Below are 25,191 nucleotides of genomic sequence, written 5' to 3'. Positions count from 1 at the left end.
TAAGACTAGCAGGTCCTATTTTGTAGGATAAGGTAAGCTCACTGAGCCCGAGTTGGAGGGTGATGACTAGAGTGGCCGTTTACGTTAGGTTTCTTTGACAGGTGCTTCCTGTAAGTGCAGGTTGACCTAGGTTTTGATTCATGAGGAGGGCCAGGCCCCTGGGGTGGCTTCCGTTCTGTGGGTCCTGATATAGGAACCAGCTTTATCAACTTCGGCTTTTCTATCGAACGGTTTTTGAGACATAACTCAGATACAATAAAATTTATCCCTTTAAGGTGCACAATTCAGTGGGTTTTAGTATATTCATAGACGTGGGCAATCATCAGCATTATTTGATTCCAGGACATTTTTAGCACTCCAAAAAAGAGACTGATCCATTAGCAGCCACTCCCCAGTCTCCCTCCCCGTGTCTTCTGGCAACCACTAATCTACTTTCTGTCTCTATGGATCTATGTCGGACATCTCGTATATGGAATTACACAACTTGTGGTCTTTGGTGTCTAGCTTTTTTTACTTAGCCTGATGTTTTCAAGGCCCAACAGACAGGAGTACCGCTAGGCAGTGCTGGACTCCTTCATCCCTACCGATGGCTGCGTTGATTGGATATACGGCATTTTCAAATGTATTTACCATGTTGTATGGAAACCAATTTGACAATAAATTTCATATATTAAAAAATAAAAATAAATAAATAAATAAATAAATAAATAAACAAACAAACAAATAAAATGTATTTACCAGCCGGTGGCTATGCCTTTGGATTTTTCTAGAAACCAGGCCAGTTGTCTTGCAGAGTGTTCGGCCAGCTGGCTGACTGCCTCCTCTTGATACCGGTTCACTTGTTTCTCTACCCTCTGTTCTTCTCATAAACTTGAAGAGCCACCTCCATTCTGGAAAGTCTCGTTGTCAAATTGTGTGTGGAAGAACCACCGGGCACTCTTGCTTTAAGGAGCAGAAATCTAGGCCCCAGCAGCAGCAGAAAGTCTCACTTAGTAGACTTGAGAGGGGGCCCGGTTCTGCAGATTTGAACACACTGGTTGATCCCGATGAGGGTATTACCAGAGCACATTCTGCGAAACTCTGCTCATGTCCTTAGAACTTGGCTTTAATGGCACTGGATGCCATAAAAGCAACCGGTAGGTCATTGGCTGAGATTTTTAAAAAAACAAAGTTGGAGGTATTATGGAATTGCTCAAAAGAGCCTAGGTTAACATCCTAGCTGATGTCTGGTGGCTTGGAGATAGGCATTTGAAGGAATCCTGGCCAAGAGAATTGTGCTGTGGGTGTTAATTAGCCGCCCCGAGTGAGCGAAGCCGCCAAATGTGGCTGGAAAGGCAATGAGTGCCAGAGAGCCTTTCAGAATTAAAGTACTGCACGCATCTTTACAGTATTGAGCTCAAAATTTACAAGTGTGCCCAGATAATTAGAGTACTTTTTGGTTCAGGGATTTTTAATTCTTAATCTGAAGCTATCATCTTTTTGGTGACCAAGAGGCAAGTCCGTTGTGTATATTCTAAGGCGGCTCTCCGTGTGCTCTAGAAAAAGAGCTACAACAAAGCACGAACACTTTTGCTTCACTCTTTTCATTATCTAGTGCATTTTACACCCAAAACTCCTGAGTGGGAAGAGTTGTCTTCCCTTAACTTAATGATGAGTTTTCTTTCACTTAACAGATGAGTGATGCTTTTAAAGGTCTTTTAATGGTTCTCTAGCAGTCAAAGCAGCAAATGAACTTCCATTTATGCTCTTCGTCTCATCAAGCTATCACAGAAGAGGGTAATGTGGCCGAGGAAACACCGCTGTGCTTTGCTGGGCTGTGAGAGGGGAAAGAAAATGGACTTCTGGATATGAAAACTGAGTTTTCACTTTCAAATGCCCTTCTAAGAGCGTTTACAGGGGAGTTATCCTTAGAAAGGAATGTTAATTCCTAAATAATAATCACCCCTGCTTCTTGACTTAGTAGCCTGACTTATAGGGGGTGAGTGCCGACAGTAAAAGTATGAGTTTTTTTTTTTAACGTTTATTCATTTTTTTGAGAGATAGAGACAGAGCATGAGCGGGGAAGGGGCAGAGAGAGACAGGGAGACACAGAATCCGAAGCAGACTCCAGGCTCTGAGCTGTCAGCACAGAGCCCAACGTGGGGCTTGAACCCACCAACCACGAGATCATGACCTCAGCTGAAGTTCTATGTTTAGCTGACTGAGCCACCCAGGCATCCCAGCAAAAGTATGTTTTTAAAAAACTTTTTATGGTGGAAAATTTCAAGTATTCCCAATAAGGAGAATATTGTAAAGCTTCACATACCCAGCATCAGGCTTCCGCAATTAGCCATGTTTTGCCAATCTCGTTTCATCCACCCAAGGATTTAGCTTTGCTCAAGCATTTTCAGGAAAATCCCACACATTGTGTCATTTCACTTATAAAAACTTCAGTATGCATTTCTAATCTACAAAAACATTCTTTTTTTTTTTTTTTTTTTTTTTTTTTTTTTTTTTTTGAGGGAGAAAGAGACCGAGTATGAACAGGAGAGGGCCAGAGAGAGAGGGAGACACAGAATATGAAGCAGGTTTCAGGCTCTGAGCTGTCAGCACAGAGCCTGACGCGGGGCTTGAACTCACGAACCATGAGATCATGACCTGAGCCAAAGTCGGACGTTCCACCGACTGAGCCACCCAGGCACTCCTCGATAAAAACATTATTGAATGTAATTGTATGTTACTTCCACACCTAACCGTACTCATTTTTATCATCGAATACCAGGTCCATACTTAGATTTCCCCTATAGTCTCTGAGTAGTCTTTTTACAGTTAGCTTCTTCTAATCAGAATCCAAACACAACCCATTTGGTTATGTCTTTAAGTCTCTTTTATTCTATAACAATCCTCCTTCCTCACCTGACCGCTGATTTGTCACAGAAATTGAGTAATTTGTCCTGTAAAACGATGGCACTTTCCGGATTTGTCTTCTTTCTTCCCTTTGGTGTCACTTAACTTGTTTCTTTATTTCCTATAAACCGGCTTGATGAGATTTGAGTTGAATGTTGGGGCAAGAAAGCTTCACACTTCCTAGTGCATCACATCATGAGGCACATAATGGCACAGTTGTGCCATTTTTCTAGGCTTCCTTAGTGGGTCCGGATGGTGTCCATGCGATTCCTCTGTTACAAAGTCAACAATCACCCTTTACTTCATGTCTTAAGCTCCCACTTATAAAAAAACAGTGCATACAGGAAAGGCAGGGCACGTTCTTTTTCTTTTCCTTTATTTTTCGAATTTCAAAGTAATACAACCTCTAATAAGAATAAGAAGGTTTCATACTATTATGAATTCAGGATTTTTATGTTTTACATTTCTTCAAAAGTAAGTTTTTAAATTGTTGCTGGGGATGGAATCCTGAAATGTGGGCATCAGCCTTCTACGATAGCATTTCTTAAGGTATGGCCACAGACCATACATACATCAGAGTCCCCTGGGACATTATGTAAATACCTGGTCCCCACCAAGACCTCCTGGGTTCGAGTCTTTGGGAATAAACCCTGGAATCTGCATTCCTAAAAAAACTCCTCTAGGGATTTCTAAAATAGCTATGGAATGGATAGCCTTTTGGGAGCACCTCATCAGAGTTTGGGGACAAAGCATCAAAGTGGGTACACACCTAAGCAGTTACTCCAAAATAAGAGCATGAGATTAACCACTGATAATTCAGGAGAAGGGAGGGTGGGATAAATTAAGTCCTTGAAGAAGGGCTCGGCAAACACGAGGAGTGCTATGCAGTGCTGGCCTCCCTACACAGCTTTATCTTGGTTGAGACAGTCTGGGTTCAGACTACACCTTATAATTAGGACTCTGGGAAACTTTCATAACCCTAAATCCTGTACAGTGTGGTTCTACATGGCATTGAACTAATTCCTCCTGTGGATTCCCGTGGACCTCTGTTGTTCACACCCACAGCCTCAGATCCTACACAGCTGCTGTCCACTGGGCCCCCGAGATTCCCCCTGTGTGATTTGTGTCATCTCATCAGGGAACACAATTCCTCATCCATTAGGACATGGAGTGCCATTCATATTTGAAGTATCAATTAGCACTGTCCTCATATGTTCTATTTTTGAATTGCTCATCTCCTCCAGGGAACTCACTTTTAATATTTTATTAAAGTCCCCTAGTGCCTGACATTTTAAGCAAAACATTTGTTTAGTTGGTTTTCCATAAAAGTGATGATCCATTTTTGTAATTTCATTTGCCTCGATTTATTGAATATTAAATAGCGTTGTTGAATGCACTGACCCACGGGGCAGAAAATACAGATGTTTGAAAGAAGAAGCAAACTTGCCTGTCAATTGAATTTTTCTGCAGATTTGGAGACCATTAAAACACATCACTCAGCACTTTTCTGCCCTTGTATCTGGAAAGAGAGAATGGGAATCAGGGTCCTAGAGCACAGTGGAAGTCCCAGATCTCCCTCTGAATGAAATCCCACTGTATGCCGGTGAAGCTCTGTGTTGTGCCAGTATCCTGCCAACAGAAAGGGTGTGGCAAAGGACAGGGTTGAGCGATCCTGCAGGGAACCAGAATTATTATATGCAGCCTGTATGGAGATTCTTCCAGCTGCTGCCCATGTCTAGCATTGTTGCCTCCAGGCAGAATCCTGGGCTTCGGAGGCTATTTGATGAGGGCAGGCTTCGCAAACCCAAATGCCTATGGGGGCCAGGAATAATGGAAAGGAGTGAAGAGACTTGGATAGGAGACTGGTGAGTTATGGAGACTTGTCTCTGCTGAAGTGGGTTACTCCATTCAATTTCTTCTGGCTGTGGCCCGGAATGTGGACCCTGAATGGCTAGGGCTTTTGACATTTTGAGAGGAGCCAATAAGCTGAATTTTTATGAGAACTGTCTAGATTTCAAATGTTGGCATTAATTCAAACAGGTTTTAAACATAGCGATGATTAAAGTAAATATACCCATGGGCCACTATTTTCGGGCTTGTGATTTAGGGGATACAGTACTTTGAATTAATACCACGGTGAAACAGAAGAGAACTTATGTTTCCCAGATCAAGACGAGTAAAAGTTAAGAGTCTAAAGCCAGTTTGCTGATGCCATTAGCAGAGACTTAAACCATAAATCTTATAGGGATAAATTAGCTCTATTCTGGTCAGTGGCCAGAGGCTGGAATTTTGCAGTTGTGTGCCATTTGTCACCTAGAAGCTCTGGATGAATGCTTATGGATCAGGGCAGAGCCACGACTCAAAGTTCACACTCTAATGATTGTGGGTCAGGGGTGACCTCTTCCTACAAGAAAGCGATCATTACAGAGCTGGCCCCCCTTTTTGAATCCTCGCAGGAAAACAGAGCTGAGCATGTAGGCTGCTTTCTTAAAACCCAAAGGTCTGACTTGCAGGAAAAGAAGGTAGTGGGAATTTAGACGGGAGTGCTTTCCTCTTTCTGAAGAGTGAGAGCCAGATAGCGTATTCTGCTGGGAGTAGATTTCAGGGTCAAGTTGTCTTCTACTTAGTCAGAAAGAGAAAGCATGACTATATAATTACTGCATATGGACTGTTCAAAAGAAGCAACAGGTCCAAAATGGAGTCGCTAACATTAAGCCCCACCAAGACTTAATACCTTAATACTTAGTGCAGTTTTGGCCTCTCCTTGGAGTAGAATTTAAAACTCATCAGTCTGGAATTTCCTGATCAGCATTAGTGAGGTAATCTGCCTAAGACCTCCTGTTCTTCTCCCTAAGGGAAGGTGACCTTGCCTGAAACAATCCTTTTTTTTTTTTCTTTCTTTTGCAGATAACTTTCTTGTCCTGCCCTATTTGTGTGTATGAAAGCCTTCCATTTTCTATAGCTCCTTGGAGCACCCTTCTAAGGGATGCTGCCCGATTCATGAAACATTGAATAAATCCAATTAGATCTTTTAATTTACTGGGTTGAATTTTTATTCTTTAACCGATTTGGTGGCAGGGGTGGGACTGAAGAGAACTGGCAGATTTGGGAACAAGAAACACAGGCGTGGCACCTGCACACCCTTTGAGTTCTCCTCCTGTTTCCAAGGGCTGTTGCTAAGTTCTCTGTTCTGATCTCTTTTCTGTTTGCATTGAGCTCCTGATCTAATTGACTTTTCACAGTTCTCTATTTGATTGGAAACCCCAGTCCTTGGTTCTAGCCCTTGACCCCACACTGAGACCTGTTGGTGGCAGCTGTCTGGAATCAGTCCACAGTCCTGTTCTTTGGGATCTGCTGGTTCAAATCTTTCCCCGGTTCCTAGGTTCCATACACGAAACTGTTACTGGTTACCAACCAAAGTTGGACTGGGTCCAGGATCAGACTGGGTCCAATTTGGGCTAGACTGGGTCCAGTGGGAGGCCTTAGGTGAATATTACACAAGGGCTAGTTGCTAATGGGAATTTCAGAAGTCAATAAAGTTGGTGGGCACAGATCCAGCATGTAAAGGTGGTTAGAGGATGTGCCACCTCAAGGACTCCTATGATAGACCCTCTTCGGTATTAGTTTGGCTCCAGGAAATACAAAGACCTAGCTAAATTAAGAAACGGGATCCTTGGGATGCTTGGGTGGCTCGATGGTTTAAGCATCCAACTTCGGCTCAGGTCACGATCTCGTGCTTTGTCAGTTTGAGCCCTGCATCCAACTCTGTGCTGACAGCTCAGAGCCAGGAGCCTGCTTCAGATTCTCCCTCTCTCTGCCCCTTCCCTGCTTGCACTCTGTCTCTCTCTGTCTCTCAAAAATAAATAAACATTAAAAAAAAAAAAAAAGAATTTAGAGTCATTATCAGGGTCGATGACCCCAGGTGTATACAGCTCGTATACATGTTGGTAGGACGTGGTAAAGGCCAAATATGGATGCAGGAAGCAAGATGGCAAGACGCCAAAGATGATATTTGAGATCTTTGGTCTACAAGGTCTCAGGGCCCAGCAAAAGCTCACAAAATAGCAGCTGAACTTTTACAAGCCACTCCTAGAGTCTTTCCTGCCCGTCCTCATTGGTCTATTATACAAACTTGCAAACCAAAAAAAAAAAAAAAAACCCAGTGAATCTCTGGCAGACTTTGAAGGCTGTAGCTCTTTCTCTATGGCATTTAGGGTTCCATGCAATAAATAGGGTCACCCAACCTGTTTTGGCTGCCCTCTTTGTACATGGATTATCTCTTGAGATTAGCGGATCAATAAAGAGGCAGAAAATAGGAAGGGAAGCCACTACTCTACCTGAACTCATGACTATAGCTGAGTATTTTGAAAGCACCCTGGAGCAAGATCATCAACAGAAATCCACCAAGCGATTAGCTTTACAGCTCCAAGGCCAGAGACCCAAACAACACCTGGGCGTCTAGCACTGCACCTTCCTAGGGGTCCATTATCAAAATGCTGGTCCAAAGATTGATGTCGCAGCTGTAATCAACTGGGGCACTGGAAAAGAGATTGTCCTCAAAGGTCCCATGCAAATTCTTCTCAAATGCCCTCATACTTACCTTCAAAGGGGGGCCCCTCACAGAGTTGAAGGGACTCTGAGGGGTTCTCTGCTAAACTATTACCAGAAATTCCCTTAAATAGCCAAGGGAAAACTAATGTTAAAATTAATAGGAAACCTTGCCAAATTTTAATAGATACCGGAGTTATACGTTATACCTTAAACCCTACCCTCAAAGCAAAGAGGAGGTTTCCACAGTTGGAGGAGAGGGTGTCTAATAAAGTTCAGAGAGAATTTTTATCTCAACCAGTACAAATGATTCTGGGACCTTTTACTGACAAACATTCCTTTTTACTGTGCCAGTCAGTTCCAGATAATCTATTAGGTAGGGCTCTCCTTTCTAAACTAAAAGGGCTAATATATTTTGCCTCCAATGGAGACTTTGTCTTAGAATTTCCTGACCCACCAGAACCTGATCTTTAAATTTTTTTTTTTTTTTTTAACGTTTATTTATTTTTGAGACAGAGAGAGACAGAGCATGAACGGGGGAGGGTCAGAGACAGGGAGACACAGAAACTGAAACAGGCTCCAGGCTCTGAGCTGTCAGCACAGAGCCCGACGCGGGGCTCGAACTCACGGACCGTGAGATCATGACCTGAGCCGAAGTCGGCCGCTTAACCGACTGAGCCACCCAGGCGTCCCCAGAACCTGATCTTTTATGTTCCTTATAGTCTGTCCTTGACACAGAAAAGGAAGAATTCCAACAAAAGTCCCCGAATTTAATGGAGGAGCCCGAAAATCTGTGGACTACTTCTGATACTGACACTGGAAGAATAAGAAGTATAGAACCCATAATGATTCAGACAGGTATAAATAAAACTCTCCCTATGTTGTCTCAATGTCCCTTCAAGCGTGAGGCCATCCAAGGCCTCACCCCACCTAACAGAAGGCCTAACTGCCCAGGGGCTAATCATTCCCTGTACCAGTTACTATAGATCTCGTCTGTTCTGAAACCCCCAACGGACAGAGAGGGCAATTCGTTCAGGATTTGAGAGCTATGAATACGATGGTCATTCCTGGTTTCCCAGTTGTGCCAAACCTGAACACCCTCATGTCCCAAGTTCCACATGACTCTGTTCATTGCTGCTTTTGGGGCATCTCTAGAGACATCATCAGCCAGTTATCTATTTGCCTTTACCTGAAACTATCAACACTGGACCCGGGTAGTTATGCCTGAAAGGCTCACCCAGGCCCCTTATTTCTCTCAACTAGCTTCACTGAGCTCTAAGTACCCTCCAGTTCCCCGGGAAACCGAGCCTTTTATGGTATGTAGACAAACTTTTTGCTGTGCGTGGTTACCAAAGAGGGATCCTCTATCTATTTGCTGCAACAGTTAGCTGAAAAGGGACAGCAAGTCTCTAAGGAAAAATTACAACGATCTCTAGACATTGTTTAGTACCTAGGTCATGATCTAAGCTCTGAAGGAATTCAGCTGTCTCCAAAAAGAACTAGGCCAATTCGGGAATCTTTTAGACTTACAAGTTAAGTGACAGCTTTGTGGATTTATTGTAGACTGTGGGTTCCTAATTATCCTCTTTTAATTTCTCCAACTCCGTGAACTCCCTAAAATTTCAGTCCCTGAACCCTTTGCTTGGAAAGACAAATGTGAGAAGATTTTTATAAGACTAAAACAAGCTCTGTAGGAACCGCCTGCCTCAGGGTCACCTAACTATTCAAAACACTTCACCTTATTTGTACAAGGAGGGGATAATGAAGTCGTGGGAATGCTCACGCACGGACGTAGTGGTAACGTAGGCCTGCCGCCTATGACAGCATACAGTGTGGCTCAGTTGCTCGCCCCTGTCCCAGCTGATGTGAAGCTAGAGCCACAGCTGCTAGGGGAGTGGAAGCCTGCGTGGGCCTGACCCAGGGGAACGACATCTACTTGGAAACTTCACACTTTGTCCAAAGTCTTTCTCGCTCTGCACTGACTCAACGTTTCTCTGCAAGTCGACTGACTTCCTGAGGTCCTTCTGCTTTGACCACCTAAACTACATCTTCTACGTTGCGACACCCTTAATTTGGCTCCGTTACTACGTCTATCTGATGAAGGTGAGCCCCCGGACTGAGGTCTTAGCTCCCGTTTTGTGACGCCTCATCCTGACTTACGAGATGCCCCTTTAATCCTGATCTAATCTCGCTTAATTGATGGGTCATCCCGTAGAGGCAAAAAAGGAAATTTTCATGCAGGTCGTGCTGTTATTCCTCAATAGGACCAACCAGAAAGCAGAAACCTGTCACAAGCCAAATCCACAGAGCTCCACACCTCACCTGAGCTCGCCAGTTATCCGAAGGACAAACTGTTAATATTGATATGGAGAGCTGGTGTGCCTTTGGAGTCATCCGTGATTTTAGAACGTTCTGGAGACAAAGGGATTTTTCTTGCGTCCTCCGGGACTCCGGTCAAAAATGGGCAGCCAGTAAATGATGTTCTTAGTGCTTGCTATTCTGCCATTCTCTTACCTTCTGGAATTGCTGTTGTCAAAACTGAGGCTCACTCTGAAGGCAGGGAGTATTGGAGCATGCCCTGGCTGGCTCTCGTGCAAAGGCAGAAGCAGCTGAGTGTACAGATTGTGGCACATGTGGAAGAAGTCCATTCTGGGGGCGCCTGGGTGGCGCAGTCGGTTAAGCGTCCGACTTCAGCCAGGTCACGATCTCGCGGTCCGTGAGTTCGAGCCCCGCGTCAGGCTCTGGGCTGATGGCTCGGAGCCTGGAGCCTGTTTCCGATTCTGTGTCTCCCTCTCTCTCTGCCCCTCCCCCGTTCATGCTCTGTCTCTCTCTGTTCCAAAAATAAATAAAAAACGTTGAAAAGAAGTCCATTCTGCTTCTGTGAAAAATGGCTCGGCATTGCCATAGTTTTGCCATCCCGATGTCCTTGTAACATGGCAGCGGTCTGCTCCTGAGTCAGAGAAATGGAGATGGGTAAATGATGGCTGTAGATTAAACAAACAGTCGGAGCTAAATAAACCAAACCCCGTTTTTCGGTTTCTGTATTCCTTCGCCCACCTTAGCGCATTTAGGATGACTCAAGTTATAGACTGATATTGGTAGGGACGCTTCTGCAAGATTGCAAAAAACAGTCTACCAGCAATGCCTGGCCTGCCACGGCCATAATCCTGGCAAGATATTTTTGTCCCCGGAAGCCTCAGCCCTCCTTCCTCTGGACTCTGAACACCCGCAGCTGCTCTCCATTCAACTGCTACTTGGTACGGGTTATCGATACGTTGTTATCGTAAGTGTGTTTTCCAGGTGTGAGGAAGCCATCCCCTGACATCGGTTGGTGACCTCACAGCGGCAAAGAAATTGTTGGAAAGTGTGTTTCCCACTTGGGTTATACCTTCTATAACTCCAGTGATCGAGGCACCCACTTCACTGGGTAAACCATATGAGCCTTAATGAATACCTTGCAGACCTCTTCGGATACCACTGTCTCTATCCCCCTCAATCGTCGGGCAAGGTTGAGAGAATCAATGGATCCTCAAATGTAAAATGTCTAAACTTGCAGAAACCACTGGATTTCCATAGCCTACAGTATTGTCTTTGGTCTTGCTGACTGTTCACAGCACTCCCTTCGGGAAAATCCGTCTACACAAGATAGTCATCGGCAGACCAGTGTCTATTGTTATACAACCTTCTGCTGAAGATACACAACTTTCAGGCTAGTATGACCAGCCACAGTGAGTCTTAGGTTTGTCTTATGTTTAAGCATATCGTCAACAGATTAAAGAAGCTTTCCCGGATCCCATTTCAAGGGATCCTGTAGTTCACAGTCTAGACCCTGTTGATTATTCTGGAAATGTCATCAGAGGAAGACAACCCCATTGTTCCTCATTGGAAAGGACCTTAGCAAGCGCTCCCAATCACACACTACTGCAAAACTAGAACACACTGAGCCTTGGGTACATGTTTCACCGATAAAGAAGGTTCCGCCTGACATGTGGGCAGATGATGCAGACCTACAAGTTGACTTGACAAGGAAGAGAGGTAGCTGACATGGAGGTAGACTGCCTTCACTTCACCCAAGACGCTGGATCAAGATTTTATACTTTAACTAAACATGAAACCCTTTCTCCTTTTTCTTTTCTTTACTCTGGCATTGGCATGGAGAGACAATGCTCTCATTCGTACCCCCCAGGCCATTGCTAAGGGGGGTAAACTCTCAGACTGCAACATTTGTCATGATGCAAGAGATCCTCCCTGTGACCAATTTCTCTTCAATTCCCAATGCCAATGCAAACTATGTCTGAGACACCCCCCTCCCCCACCACTTAGAAGTATGTACCAATTAGACATGTTTACCTATGTGAATCTTAGCACATTTGGACCCTATGTTCCCATGATTATCTAGACCAGATCTGCCCCCGGTCACCGAGAGATCTCACCAGCAGCACCTGTCTTTCTAAGGCACTTAGGATGACTATTTCAGGGTTGGAGATTCTCTTCCCACACAGGCTAAAAACCTGACTGACCCCTAGTTTAGGAGTAAATACAAGAAAATGGTTTGAGCCCTCTCCTTAACTCTTAGACACACTGTAGATTCTGTTGCTAAGATGCTAGCTGCCCAGCAAAGACCCTTATACTCTGGCCAAAGCTCTTCTGAGCAAGGAGGTGTCAGTGCTGTAGCCAACACAACGTGCTGTACCTGGATTAACACTCCTGTGGAGGCTGCAACTCTGTTATGTAAGATCAGTGGGCAAGCCACATGGCTTAAAAGGGGGACTTCTTGGGGCGCCTGGGTGGCGCAGTCGGTTAAGCGTCCGACTTCAGCCAGGTCACGATCTCGCGGTCCGTGAGTTCGAGCCCCGCGTCGGGCTCTGGGCTGATGGCTCGGAGCCTGGAGCCTGTTTCCGATTCTGTGTCTCCCTCTCTCTCTGCCCCTCCCCCATTCATGCTCTGTCTCTCTCTGTCCCAAAAATAAATAAAAAACGTTGAAAAAAAAAATTAAAAAAAAAAAAAGGGGGACTTCTTCAACGGGGTCATTCTTTGATTGGTTTGGTCTTGGGGACCATGGCTCTGAAGTGCACTCCAAATGTTGGGACTCATCCTGCTTAGAGTTATAATGATCTCCCTGTATGCTTCATCCTCCTGAAAGACTTCCATGCGTTTTTGCAGCCACTAGCCACCAAGGAAACGATGTCCCTAAGATTGGGATAACAAAAAAGGAACAAAGAAAATGAGCAACTGGAAAATCGCGAGCCTGAAGTCATGACCTGTGAGTACCACAGAGTCAGCAAAATCCAGGATGAATGAACGCTTCGAGAACTAGAGCGGCCACTGACAGAAGCGCTAATGCCTTAAATTTTGATCACCTCTCTCAGTGGGGCTGAGAGTTTGATCAAAAGGGGGGAACGGTTAAAAGGAAGCAACCGGCCCCAAATGGAGTCACTGGTGTTAAAGCTGCACCAAGACTTCATGTCTAACCTGCCGTTTCAGCCTCTCTTGGTTTTAAACTCAGTCTGGAATTTCCTGATCAGCACTAGGGAGGTGATCCACCTAAGATCCCCCTGCCCTTCCCCCTAAGGGAAGGTGACCTTGCCAGAAACAACCCTTCCTTTTCTTTTGGTGGGAACTTCCTTGTCCAACCCCGGTTCTGCCTATCAAAGCCTTCCATTTTATGCAAGTCCTTGGAATACCCTTCTGTTAGTTAGATGGGATGTGAATCTTAGATAAAGCCACGTAGATGTTTCAACTTACTCCACTGAAGTTTGTTCTTTAACAAGATGTGGTGGTCTTTTTCATGGTTAACTTAGCGCACCTAAGAAATAAATCTGAAGTTGAGGAAATCAAATTTAGTTCAAAGAGAAAGTATAGATTTCAGAAAGTACACTAAATAAAATTCTAGGTATCCTATAAAAGGCTAAGGGTGTACGGACCAGAATTTTACTTCTGGCTCTGTCTGCAACTGAACCAGAATAGTAACAAAACAGCATACAGCATCTTTAACTATTTACGTAGGACTCTTGAAAGTTTTGAATTCATTTGCTTGGTTCATGCAGCTTTTGAAAGGTCTATTCGATGAATACAGCATTCTAAGCCAAGCAGTTGCTCACAGCCTATCTCTTTTAGGCCATCCTGATGGTAAGTGATAGGTAGGATGTGGACGGTGTTTTACGAGGTAACAGCATCACATCCACTGCCATGCTGCTCAGGTGGCTTTGTCAGTGGCACCCTGAATCTGGCCCTCTGACTCTGTTCTCCAAAAAAGGAATGGAAGAGTAGAGTCTCTTTGTCCCTGAATGGGGACCAAGCTGTATAGTAAGCGAGTTCAGGATGGTCGTGTCTTGTTTTCAGTGGCTGCCAACTCTCTAGAAGGACAGGACCAAAGAGGAGAATTATAGGTACTGCCCCTTGAAAGGAAACTCATTTCGGGTGCCACACGTGAATCCCTGCCCTCCTACCAGGTGGTGGTGGCAGTGGGGTTTGTTAAAGCTATGGAAGTGATCACATATGGGCTGCTAGGGCAGGAGGGTATAATTTGGCAAAAAGACCTATGTTCCCTTTATTGAAAATAGTGTTTATGAATGGAAGGGATGTAAATGCTCCCAAAAAAAGCCTGTGCTAAGTCTGATCAGACTATAGAACAAATCACCTGACTTCAAGAGTCCATACTTGGACTTCTTCCAGTCTTCTTTCACACACATTCAATCCTATCCCCATTCAACACTTTATTGATCACCTACTATGTCTGGTACTGTTCTGAGGGATATGGCAGTGAACAAAGCAGTCAAAACCTCTTAAAAGTGATGGAGCTTATATTACTCCTTACTTCACTAAGAAGATGGGGGTTATTTCATGTTAATTTCCGCAACCTAACAGATGGATTTTCCAAAGCCCTAAGGCTTCTGATCTGTCCCTCTACCCTTCTAATAACTACCTTCATCAAGCTGCACTGCTGGGTTCACTAGCCCCTCATTTTTTGATGACAAACATACACAGGGTCTCCCCAGACTAATAGTCATGAAAAAAGGGACAAATAATATGATCGAAACTTTCCACTGTTCTCTTGCCTCCCTTAAGCTGCTGAGATCTCTCCTTATTTTATCACCAAATCTCTCTAGAAAATCTCTTTTCTAAGGGAGGCTCATTTGCTTCAACTTCTTTACTGCCCACTTACCTTCCAAACTCTGTCTTCGCCGCACCCAATGAAGGCTGTTGGTTCTATAGAGTTCAGATCAGAACCTGGAGAAAAGAGAAAACCACCAGGAACACAGGATGGTGAGGAAACAGTTCTGACCAAGTGAGCCAAGGGTTTCAGGTAAAACAATTACCTGCTAATTATCTGAGAGCCTCCTGTTGTATGCCAGGCATTGTGCCAGGAATGTTAGGTTTCTAGCGAAATACAAAAAGTGACCTTTGATGAAAAGTTACAAGGAAGACGCGGCTGAGAAGACTTCCTCTGGAAGTAAGGTTCGAGCTGAGTTTTTGGGAATGGGTGGACTTGAAACCGAAAGAAGAATAATTGGCTGAGGGAGGGTAGAGGGGAGCCATGAGCCTGAGGACCTGGAAGCAGGAAATGGGAATGCTGTGCTAGTTTGGTTTAAAAATTTGGCAGAGGCACATTAGGAAAGTCCTTGCAAACCAGGCACAGCCACTCATTAAAGGTACCTTTGAGCGCTTCAATCTTCTACTCCCCCATCTCTCTTTCCCTTCAAAGCCAAACGTCTTTGTCTTCTCACTTCCCTTTCACTCACCACCTGGTTCCAGTATGTGTTCTCTGCTAATCATTCCCTGCAAACTGCCCTTGAGACAATTCAAAGGACTCCTGAGTAACAGGTCCTGCTGAGAGAATACGTACACGAATCAGGGCACATTACTTAACACTCTCTGAGCCTCAGTTTGCTCTAAAATGGGAATTATAATATTGCCTTCCTCAAAGGGTTGTCGGAAGGATTAAATATATCTTAAAGCCTTGCTCAAGAATTGATCATTGCTACTATTTTTATCTTCCTTGATCCCTTAGCTATCTCTGATGCATTTGACTGCTCCCTCCATCTTGAAACACTCTTTGGCTTTTGCAATGTTGCACATTTGTTTGCTTTCCCTCTACCACTTTAGTTTAGTTTAGTTTGTGTTAGTTTTCTTTGGGTCCTCTTCCTCCACCTGGTCCTTCCATGGTGGAGCCCTTCCTGACTTTCCCCTTGTCTATTCTCACTCTAGACACTCTCCCTACACAATTTCACCCATAAATGCATGTCCTGCATTATCTTCTATGTATTAACTACTTTTAGATGGATCTCCTCCAGTACAGACATTTCTTCTGAGCCCTGGATTTGTACTTGATACAACTATTCAGGTTTTTCATGGTTATCTGAAACTCAACACCTGTGAAACCAATGTCACTTCTTCCCAACCATCTACCCCTGAACCTTCTCCTTCAGCACTCCCTACCGTTAAAAAAAAAAAAAAAAAAAAAAAGACATTCTTTTTCATCCTGGTCGGAAACTTGGGACCCATCTTTGACTCATCCTCATCTCTCATCCCAGTCTATCACCAAATTCAGCCGACTACCTCCCAAAAGCGTCTGCAATCTGTCCACTTTTCTGTTTTTCCACTGCTGCTACTTACGTGGACTCAGGCTACCAACAATCTTCTTGCCACAGATTTCTTTTCTTTCTATCTTTATTTTAAAGTTTATTTATTTTGAGAGAGAGAGAGAGAGAGAGAGAGAGCACATGAGCAGGGGAGGGGCAAAGAGAGAGAGGGAGAGAGAGACCCAAGTAGGCTGTGGGCTGTTGGCACAGAGCCCAATGCTGGGCTTGGTCTCATGAACCCTGAGATCATGACCTGAGCCAAAATCAAGAGTCAGATGCTTAACCAACTGAGCCACCCAGGTGCCCCTTGCCACAAATTTCTAAATAGCCTCACAAAGAGAGCTTTTGCTCTCCTTCGACCCTTTCTCCAGATGGTAGCCAGCTTTCTTTCAGTCAATCAAAATGTATAAGCAAATAGCAATCTAATCTTGTTCCAACCTAGTTTAAAAATCCATCCATGGAGTTTTCATTTGACACTTCAAAATAAGCCAGTTGTTCCAAAGGCTTAGGGAATCTTAACCACCCACAGATACACTCATGATCTTCGATGCACTTTCCCTCTTGTAGAAACTCTAAATTGATCTTCACTCCAAAGTTAGCTTGTCCTTATGTTATACTAATTGCATGCAAAAAGTAACAAAGACATCCATAAACAGTGCCAATGAACACTGCATTAGAAATCAAACAGTGCAAACACTGTGACTGGCTTCTTTTATCCTAGGATCACCAGTGGCTCACAAAGCTTTTGGCACAAGGTATGTGTTTAGTAAACAGGTGTCTGATACATGGTGAAAAAGGAAAAAGGCTGCCATAAAGTTCCTCACAGAACTGAAATATAATCCACAGAAACCACTTTGGTTGCAAACTCTACAGGCAGCAAAATATTTTCCCCGTGGACAGCCAAATGTTTACTAGCATTTGCATAGCAAATGAGCTGCAATAACCTATTTGGCAATGAGGAAAAAAAGAAAGGAAAGAAAGCACCAGGCACAGTGCCTGAGGCCGGATGAGATTTTTACAAACTTGCAGACGAGCCTCCTCCCCTCCAGGAGCTTCCAGACCACTTGGAGAGAGGCAATCGCCCTAAAATTTAATATTCACTCTCTTGACTCTCCCTATGGATAAGGCATTGTGTCTTTCTTTGGGTGTAAAATGGTGAATGAAAACAGGTCTGTCTCTCAGTCTCCTTGTGTCTGATAAGGATTGGGAATTGGACATTAATCAAATAATCACATGTGCAATAATAGCAGTTATTCTTGGCATGGTGGTGAGTATGTGCCAGGCATATTTTTAGTAGTCTACATAAATTAATGCAGTCACAGTCTATGAGGGGTACTCTTACCACCTTCATTTTATAGAGACAGAAATTGCAGCAAAGAGAGGTGAAGAAACTTACCCAATGTCATACAGCCAATGCCATACAATGTCCAGGCAGGCTGGATTCAGGGCTCATTTTTTTTTTAATTTTTTTTTTTTAACGTTTATTTATTTTTGAGACAGAGAGAGACAAAGCATGAACGGGGGAGGGTCAGAGAGAGGGAGACACAGAATCTGGAACAGGTTCCAGGCTCTGAGCTGTCAGCACAGAGCCGGACACGGGGCTCGAACTCACGGACCGTGAGATCATGACCTGAGCCGAAGTCGGCCGCTTAACCGACTGAGCCACCCAGGCGCCCCAAGGGGTCATTTTTTTTAGCCACCCATTCTACTGCCTCCATGCTGTGTGCTATACAGCAAAGACATATTTACAAATATGAGGTCCATGAAGGGAAGATGGATGGTGCTATGAGGACATGTAACAGGGCATCTCAATTTTTCTTGGCTTATCTGAAGGCTGAGTAGTGGTTGTTTTTTAAAATTTAAAAATTTTATTTTTAGATAAAGAGAGTGAGAGAGCACGAGAGGGGATAGAGGGGGAGAGGGAGAGAGAATTCCAAGCAGGCTCCAAGCTCAGTGGCAAAGCCCCATTTGGGGCTCCATCCCATGGCCCTGGGATCATGACCTGAGCCAAAATCAAGAGTGGGAGGCTCAACCGAGTGAGTGGCCCAGGCACCCCTGAGGGCTCAGTAGTGTTAACCAAGCAAAAAGGGGAAGTGGGAGAGGGAAAGACATGAAACTGGTCACAACGGAGGGGAGACTATGGAACCACCTGGATATAGTGTGGTTCATTGGTAGCAGTAGTGGGTGGGAGGAAGGGATCTGGAAGGCCTCATGGAGGAGGCAGATCTGAAGGAAGACCTTGAAATATTGGTTTAGTTTGTAGGGCAGGGAAGAAAAGGAAACATGAATTCAGATTGAACCTAATTAATTTGGGGGACAGGAAGACACTGGTTTTTAGGATTCTTTCAGTTGTGAATAGCAGACACTCAATTTAAACTGGCCCAAGAAAGCAATGGCTTTACTAGCCTAAGTTGCTGAATAGTCCAGATTATAGATCTAGCAGCAAGTAGATAAAGATGTTGTTAGGATCTCTCTTACATTCCTCAGTTCCATTTTTCTACGTTGGCTTCAGTCTCAGGCATGGAAATATGGAAGCTCTAGACTTTATCCTATCAGTTCAGCAAACTCAGGAAGGGGAGCCCTTATTTTTCCAAAGGCCCGGGGTAGACTCTCATTGGCTCCGCATATATTACATTCTCCTTGTTGAACCAATCACTGTGGCTGGGCCATGAGGCGCTCTCATTGGCCAGCCCTGGATCATGTGCTTTCCTCTGGAGCCAGGGGGCAGGGGCAGCCACAGTTGAACCTTAGGTTCTGAAAATGAGAAAGTTTCCCGAAGTAGAATCTAGAAGCTGGACAGGTAAACACTGGGAATGGCACCACAAGTGATTGGCTGGAGCAGTGCTCCTCACACTTCATTTATTTAAAAAAAAAATTTTTTTTTAATGTTTATTTATTTTTGAGAGAGAGGGAGACACAGAATCTGAAGCAGGTTGCATGCTCCGAGCTGTCAGCACAGAGCCTGTCGCGGGGCTCGAACTCACCAACCGGGAGATCATGACTTGAGCAGAAGTTGGACACTTAACCGACTGAGTCACCCAGGCACCCCATCTCCTTGCACTTTATATGAAGAGTCTCATTTAGTAGGTCTGGGATGGGAACCTAGAGTCTACACTTCTTTCTAACAGCCTCCCAGGTGAGACTAGTGCTATTGGTTTATGGACCACACTTTGTGGAGCAGGGCCATACGATCTGGAGTGACTGCCTCCCTCAAATTTACTTAGACTGTTTAGGACTAGCCTGTATCCCATCCTTCCATTTGCCCACTCTCCTGTTTTAACTCCATACCTTCATATTGGCTGGCCTATATGTGAAATGCTTTTCCTCAAATTTCTCTCATTAATTTGTCAACATTTTTATGACTTTACCTCTATCACCTCCAAATGTCTCCTCGATGAGTGACGCTGAGGTTAGGATTCTTCTTCAACTGATGCCTTTTCCAATTTAGACCTGTGAACACTAACCTTGTGGCAGTATAAAAATACATTTAATTATTCATGAGTCTGACAAGATCTGCGGTGTTCATTGATCTGTTGTGTATGTAATTCACTGCCTGAGTTTCAATCTGGGTGTTTGTCTATATCGAACACTTCGGTTTTAGGCTATAGGCTGTTAAAAGGCATGCAAAAGATCCTTGGAACTTGCTGATATAGCACTCAGTAACCGGATGATGTTCAATGCTCATTATGTCATTGGTGTTTTCAATCCTCTGGCCTTTGCAATCCACTGTGCCGATGTTGGCAGAAATAATGCCTCTAGTATGGTATAAAATTTCCATATCATTTAAGGCTTTGGATTAATGCCTTTAGAATGGAATGTCTGTGAAATTGAGTCCTGAGGCCTGAGTTTTAGCCTCAAGTGTGTTTCGTGCACTTATTTTGTGACTTCCTCCAAGCCCTCAAACCTCTTTAGGCCTTTTACCCAACTGGCCATATTGGGTGTCTTGTGGTCCTCTTCTCTCCCATGGTGCTCTGCCAGCTTTTCAGACCTGCTTCATTTGTAACGCGTGGGTGACACCACGGCGGTAGGATACTTGACCCTCTGAGTCTTATTTTACCCACTTGCAAGAGGCAATAATAATCATCTGATAGCTATGGTGGTGACTGACGGCCATGACTGCATGGAAGATCATGGCTGACGATGGTACGACGTCATGGTCGGCTATTGCCATCATCAGGATCCGTTTGGAAGCAAGATGCTGCCAGGATGACTTAACATAAGCAGGAATATTATTCCTTAAATCCACTGAAATATACAGAGCGGGGGGAGGGGGGGGGCGCCTGGGTGGCTCAGCTGGTTAAGCATCTGACTTCATCTCAGCTCAGGTCATGATGTCACCACTTGTGAGTCCAACCCCAATGTCCGGCTCTGCCCTGACAGCCTGGAACCTGCTTGGGATTCTGTCTCTCCCTCTTTTTCTCTCAAAATAAATAAATAAATAAATAAATAAACTTAAAAGAAAAAAAAAAAGAGAGAACTAAACAGAGCCAACAGGATCCCACAGAACTTCAGGCAGCAGTTGTCTGTGTTCTATTTCCACCTCAGGTCCTCGAGATCCCAGCCCTCAATGCTCTCATCCCTGGCAGCGAAACACTACCGAAATAATGGAGGTTTGGAGGCATGGTATTTTGCCAGTATGTCAGCCTTGGTTAGTAAAAAGCTACCTTCAATTGTATTCGTTTCTCTTCTAATTCGATCTGTCATTAAAATACATCGGTTTCAGAATTATCACGGGTTCCACCTCTGTAACTTCTCTGTTGAAAGCACTGAACTGCAACTTTGTAGAATTGTTTCACTCATTCGGAAAGCGGCTCCCCCACTATAGGCGAACAAATCGGCTAAGCGGTGTAGATCCGCATTTTGAGCCACCAGCCACGACCTTTTATGCCGGAAAGGAGGCAGCACCCTCACCAAAGCCTAAAGAGGCTGCGTGCCCGAGAGGTCTGTGTTTCCTGAAGATGCGTAAAAGTTTGGTTCCCATTCTATCCGTATTCAAATCGCTCCTTGGGCAGTCTCTAGTCCTCGGCCAGAACCCAGACTTCTCTTTTGTACCTGCTAATGTCACAAATTGCCCGAGCGCGCCGTGGCTGGCCTCCGCCCAGCCCCAGATTCTTGTCCCCTCCCGGCGCCTTTTACCAGGCGGCCGGCCCGCTGCCGGCCAGGGCTTTCCAACAACCCCATGACCTGACCCCATTTACTTCTTGGGTCCCCGCCGGTGCCATCTGGCTGGAACCATGGGGAGAAACCAACAGTTGGACGTGGTCATCCCTGCCCCTGGCTTTCTCCACTCGCCCCAAATGAAAAACCCGGGGCTGTTGGGGGGGGGGGGGCGAGCGGCAGGAAGGAAAAAGCGAAGACGGCAGACGGCCCCGGGTCCCCGCCGGCCCTCTAGGCAGCCCCCGCCTCCCCGGCCCTCGGACCGCGGGAGGCGCGGCCCCTCCAGGCGCCCAGCGCCCAAGGCGGTCCCCGGTTCCCCGCGGGCCCCGGACGGCCGCCCCCGCGCCGGAGTCAGCCCGGGGGACCCGCGCGGTGTGGTTGCTGCAGCCACGCGAGCCAGGGCCTGGCCGTGCGCTCCAGCCCAGAGAGGGGGAAGCCGGAAATAAAGAGGCCACGAGAAAGGCCGGGCCGGGTGGCCGGGGGCGCGGGCGGGCGGGGGAGCGGCGCGGGCGCGGCGGGGGCCGGGGCCGGGCGCGCGGCGGGAGCGCTCGGAGCGCGGGCTGCACGCGGCGCGTTCGGGCCGCCCCTCCTCCCCGCGCCGCCGGCCGCGGCCCAGGCTCCCTCGCTCCGCCACTCCCCGCCCCTCCGCTCTCCCTCCCGCCTCCCCGCCTTCCCCGCCCTCCCCGCCTCCTCCTCCTCCTCCCCCTCCTCCTCCTCCTCCTCCTCCTCCCTCCCGGCCTCCCTCTCCCAGCCAAACTGCTAGCCGGACCCCAGGCCGCCTCCCCGCAGCCGCCGCCGCCCCGCCGCCCGGCCTCCCCGCGAGCGCTCCACCATGGACAGTCCTGTTTTCACCTTATAAAGATGGCGGTGCGGGATCGCTGCAACCTTTAGACTAATGACTGTCCGAAACATCGCCTCCATCTGTAATATGGTGAGTGGCGGCCACCGCCGCCTCGGGGGTCGCGCCCGAGGCGCGACGAGGCGAAGAAAGGAAAGCCCGAGCCGCACACCCGCGGGGCGCCGGGGTGGGGGCGGGGGGGGGCGCGCCGGGGTCCGTGCGGCGCGGCCAGAAGTTCCCGGCCCCTGCTCTCGGCCGGCGGGCCGCAGCCCCCGGGGCGGCCGCGGGGGAGGGGCCCGATCCCCCGCCCCCCTCCCAGCCCGGGGACCCGGGAGCTCGCCCGCGCCGCCGTGCCTCCGCCCTCGGGCTGCGGTGGAGGCGTCTGGGGGGGGGGGGGGGTTGGGGGTTGGGGGGATATGCCGGGGATCGGAGGCACCCATCCTGCCCTTGCGGTAGATAAAGCCCTGCCGGTCTCCCTGACCGCCCTCATCTCATTTTGAGTTCACTCCTTCAACTGTATTTAAAATTCACTTTGCAAAGGCAGCCGGTTGTATCTGGAGAAATTTGAAATGCAATAAAGCTGTAAAGAAGTGCAGAATTGTAGGTACAGAAGTGAACTTCTACCTGGTTGGGAAAGCACGGTAATTTGTGGTGGATGCCTCAATTTCCCCACCTGTGAAGGAGGGTCAAGGTTATTGGCGGTAACGCGTGGAGGCCCAGAGGGTGGGGCGGTCTTTGGGCCTGGAGGAGGTCTCCAGGGTTATCCTGCCAGATGCACTGCCAGACCCAGTAGAGGCTGGTGAGCAGGGGCGCAGGGCAGCAAGGGGACGCCATTGGGCTCTGGTGGGGCTGGGTCCATGATGTGGTGCTCACTTTAACTTGGGTTTCTCCCTTGGCTCTCCCTACCTTTTCAGTTTCTGTGGGAACAGCCTCCAGCCCTTTGGGTGCCCAGGGTGCGTCCTGCTGGCACCCCCCACTTGTCAGAGCTTTGCGAAGCCTCAGCTTGACCCCTGGCATAAAGCATTGCCCTCCTGTGCAGGGTGAGAGACTGTGCTTTGCTTCCATTCTCCAGGGTCCCCTTCCCTTCCATCAAAGCGTCTCACCCCCCCCCCCCCCCCAAGCTGGAACATGTGTTCTTTTAATGCCAGTTGGGGGAGAACCTCCCTTGAAGCTAATAATACAGGCCCCTAAAGGGAATCTGAGAAGGCTTGATTGAGAAGCCTTGGGGTAAGGTGATCTGGCTACCCTGCCCCCGTCACACAGCTTTTTAAATTTTCTGTCCCACATTCTCCTACAAGATTAACACATGGTCAAGGAGCATTACGGAGCCCTGGGTTGTTAGCTCAGGACCCACTGGCCCTGGCTTCGGTTTTCAGCACCGTTGGACGTCGCTGCTGCCTTGGCCAGCAGAGCAAAGGCTGGGGCTTCCCAGAGTGATAGCTGCAAAGGTATTGGCGCAGGACCAGTTAGATGTGGTGGGTGGCCCCTGAAGCCGTTCCATTTCCTCCCTTTTCCTTCCTTCTCCACGCAGAGATGGGTCTCCTGCTCCTTCCTGTCTAGTGGCATTAACGTTGCTTGGTGCAGTGGAAAGGTGATGCCTTTCTTCTCTGTTTCTCTCTCTGCGAAGACCAGCTCCTGAGGGGAACTGTGAAACCAGAGCAGCTCTAATACTCTCTCGTGCTTGCTGTGTGGCCTCGGGCTTACAGGGCAGTGAGGCATGGTCCCAGCCCTTGGTGGCGTTCCTCTCCTGCTTGGATGTGGTGACACCTCTCTGTATTGAAGTAGGCTGGGAACTTGAGAGCTTACATGTCCCAAGAGGAAGCCAGCCTCCAGCTTTCCTCCCTCCCCCCGCCCCTCCGTGCTGCTGGGGCTTCTTGGCACACCTGGGTGGAATGTCACAACCAGTTTCCAGTAAAACTCAGGGAGGCGGATTGCAGGGAGGACGTGAGAGGTGCAGGCCAGTATTGTGTCTGGAGAGTCGACACCGTAAGTGCAAACAAAGGCATCATCACCCGGGTGAAATGAGGATCCGGTAATTCCTAAAAAAAGGATTTTTCCGCTCCTGTTTAGACACTGTCTTGAGCGAGTGCAAGTCCTGGCTCTAACATGTACCCGTTTTTTGTCCTTGAATGAGTTGCTGTCTTCCTTATCTAGCAAAAGGGGATGACAGTGGCTCCTACCTCATCAGGCGTTGTATTAAATGAGCTCCTGCACTACACGGCCTGGTACCTGGCAAGTCCTCAGTGAGGGGCAGCTGCTATTATTAAGCTCTTTGTCGCTATTATGGCACCTTCCAATGGTTTAAAAGACCAATGAAGATGATGCGTTCTTGGACCTGGTGGAAGCAGCCACTACTGTAAACGAGCCCCAGGATCATTTATGCAAACCAAGCCGAGAGACTGTATGGGAAGGCTGGGATGGGAGTCCTTTACCCCGCCCCTTGTAAAAGGCTGCTCAGATCACCCCTGTCCCTCCCAGTCTTCCTTCCCACGCGAAAAGGCTTGCTGATGAGGCGGCTGCTGTCTTTTCACCTGGCCGCACGTACCTTTGCACCGGATCCCCCTTTAAATTCTTCACGATTATGAATTGTTTCCAGGTAGGTGTTGTCTGAATCTCTCTTCACTATTTAGCTTCTCTCTGGGGCTCTGACTGGTCTTTTCCACTCCGAACGTGGCTAGGTCCTCGCTGGTTTGAGTAGTTGTAGTAAGAGCAAGTGGCAGCTTCATTTTTTTTTTTTTTTTTTTTTTTTTTTTTTTTTTTTTTAGCAGGTCGTTTGGCATATTTTAAACAGGCTGATGTGTCTAGAAAGGGTGTTAAAAGATACCATCCATCCAGGTAAGACTTGAACAAGCCAAAACCTAGCACTGAAAAGTAGATTTGTTTCCTCTACCAGACAAGAAAGGACCCAACAGAGCAGAAACTAAACTTGGAGCAAATCCTTTATGTGATTGAGAAATGATCACCTTCTCTTTCCCCCCGCACTTCTCATGCCGGTTTTAGATACAGGCGTTCTGGAGAATATCCGCACCCCTCTGCCTGTCTCCTTGCCCGCTGAAATTTTATTGTCTCTTGCAAGTTTCATGCTAGTTCCTATTTGTTTTCCTTTTACTTCCATGTGAACTCCTGCCGTAGTGATTCTTGATCAGCTTGCTTGTGTCAGCTTCGCCACACCGCGCATCT

The 25,191-nt window shown here is 46.8% G+C and overlaps 1 protein-coding gene and 1 long non-coding RNA gene across 2 annotated transcripts in view; one reads left to right on the top strand and one right to left on the bottom strand.

The window, feature by feature from the left end:
• Positions 1–3,242: 3,242 nt before the first annotated feature.
• On the bottom strand, positions 3,243–10,080 carry LOC144616184 (uncharacterized). The gene is made up of 2 exons (XR_013555283.1): positions 9,757–10,080; positions 3,243–5,505 (listed from the first exon to the last, which is right to left on the bottom strand). It is a non-coding gene; the product is annotated as an uncharacterized LOC144616184 (long non-coding RNA).
• An 11,848-nt stretch (positions 10,081–21,928) lies between these two features.
• USP46 (ubiquitin specific peptidase 46) overlaps positions 21,929–25,191 on the top strand; it is a 62,025-nt gene continuing 58,762 nt past the window's right edge. The window contains exon 1 of the mRNA XM_060655046.3: positions 21,929–22,104. Within this exon, the coding sequence (XP_060511029.1) occupies positions 22,069–22,104 (36 nt within the window). The 5' untranslated portion in view covers positions 21,929–22,068. The remainder of the gene's footprint in view (positions 22,105–25,191) is intronic.

This window comes from Panthera onca, chromosome B1, assembly GCF_046562875.1.
Source record: "Panthera onca isolate mPanOnc1 chromosome B1, mPanOnc1 haplotype 2, whole genome shotgun sequence".
NCBI lineage: Eukaryota > Metazoa > Chordata > Mammalia > Carnivora > Felidae > Panthera > Panthera onca.
This window is presented reverse-complemented; position numbering and strand designations above follow the sequence as displayed.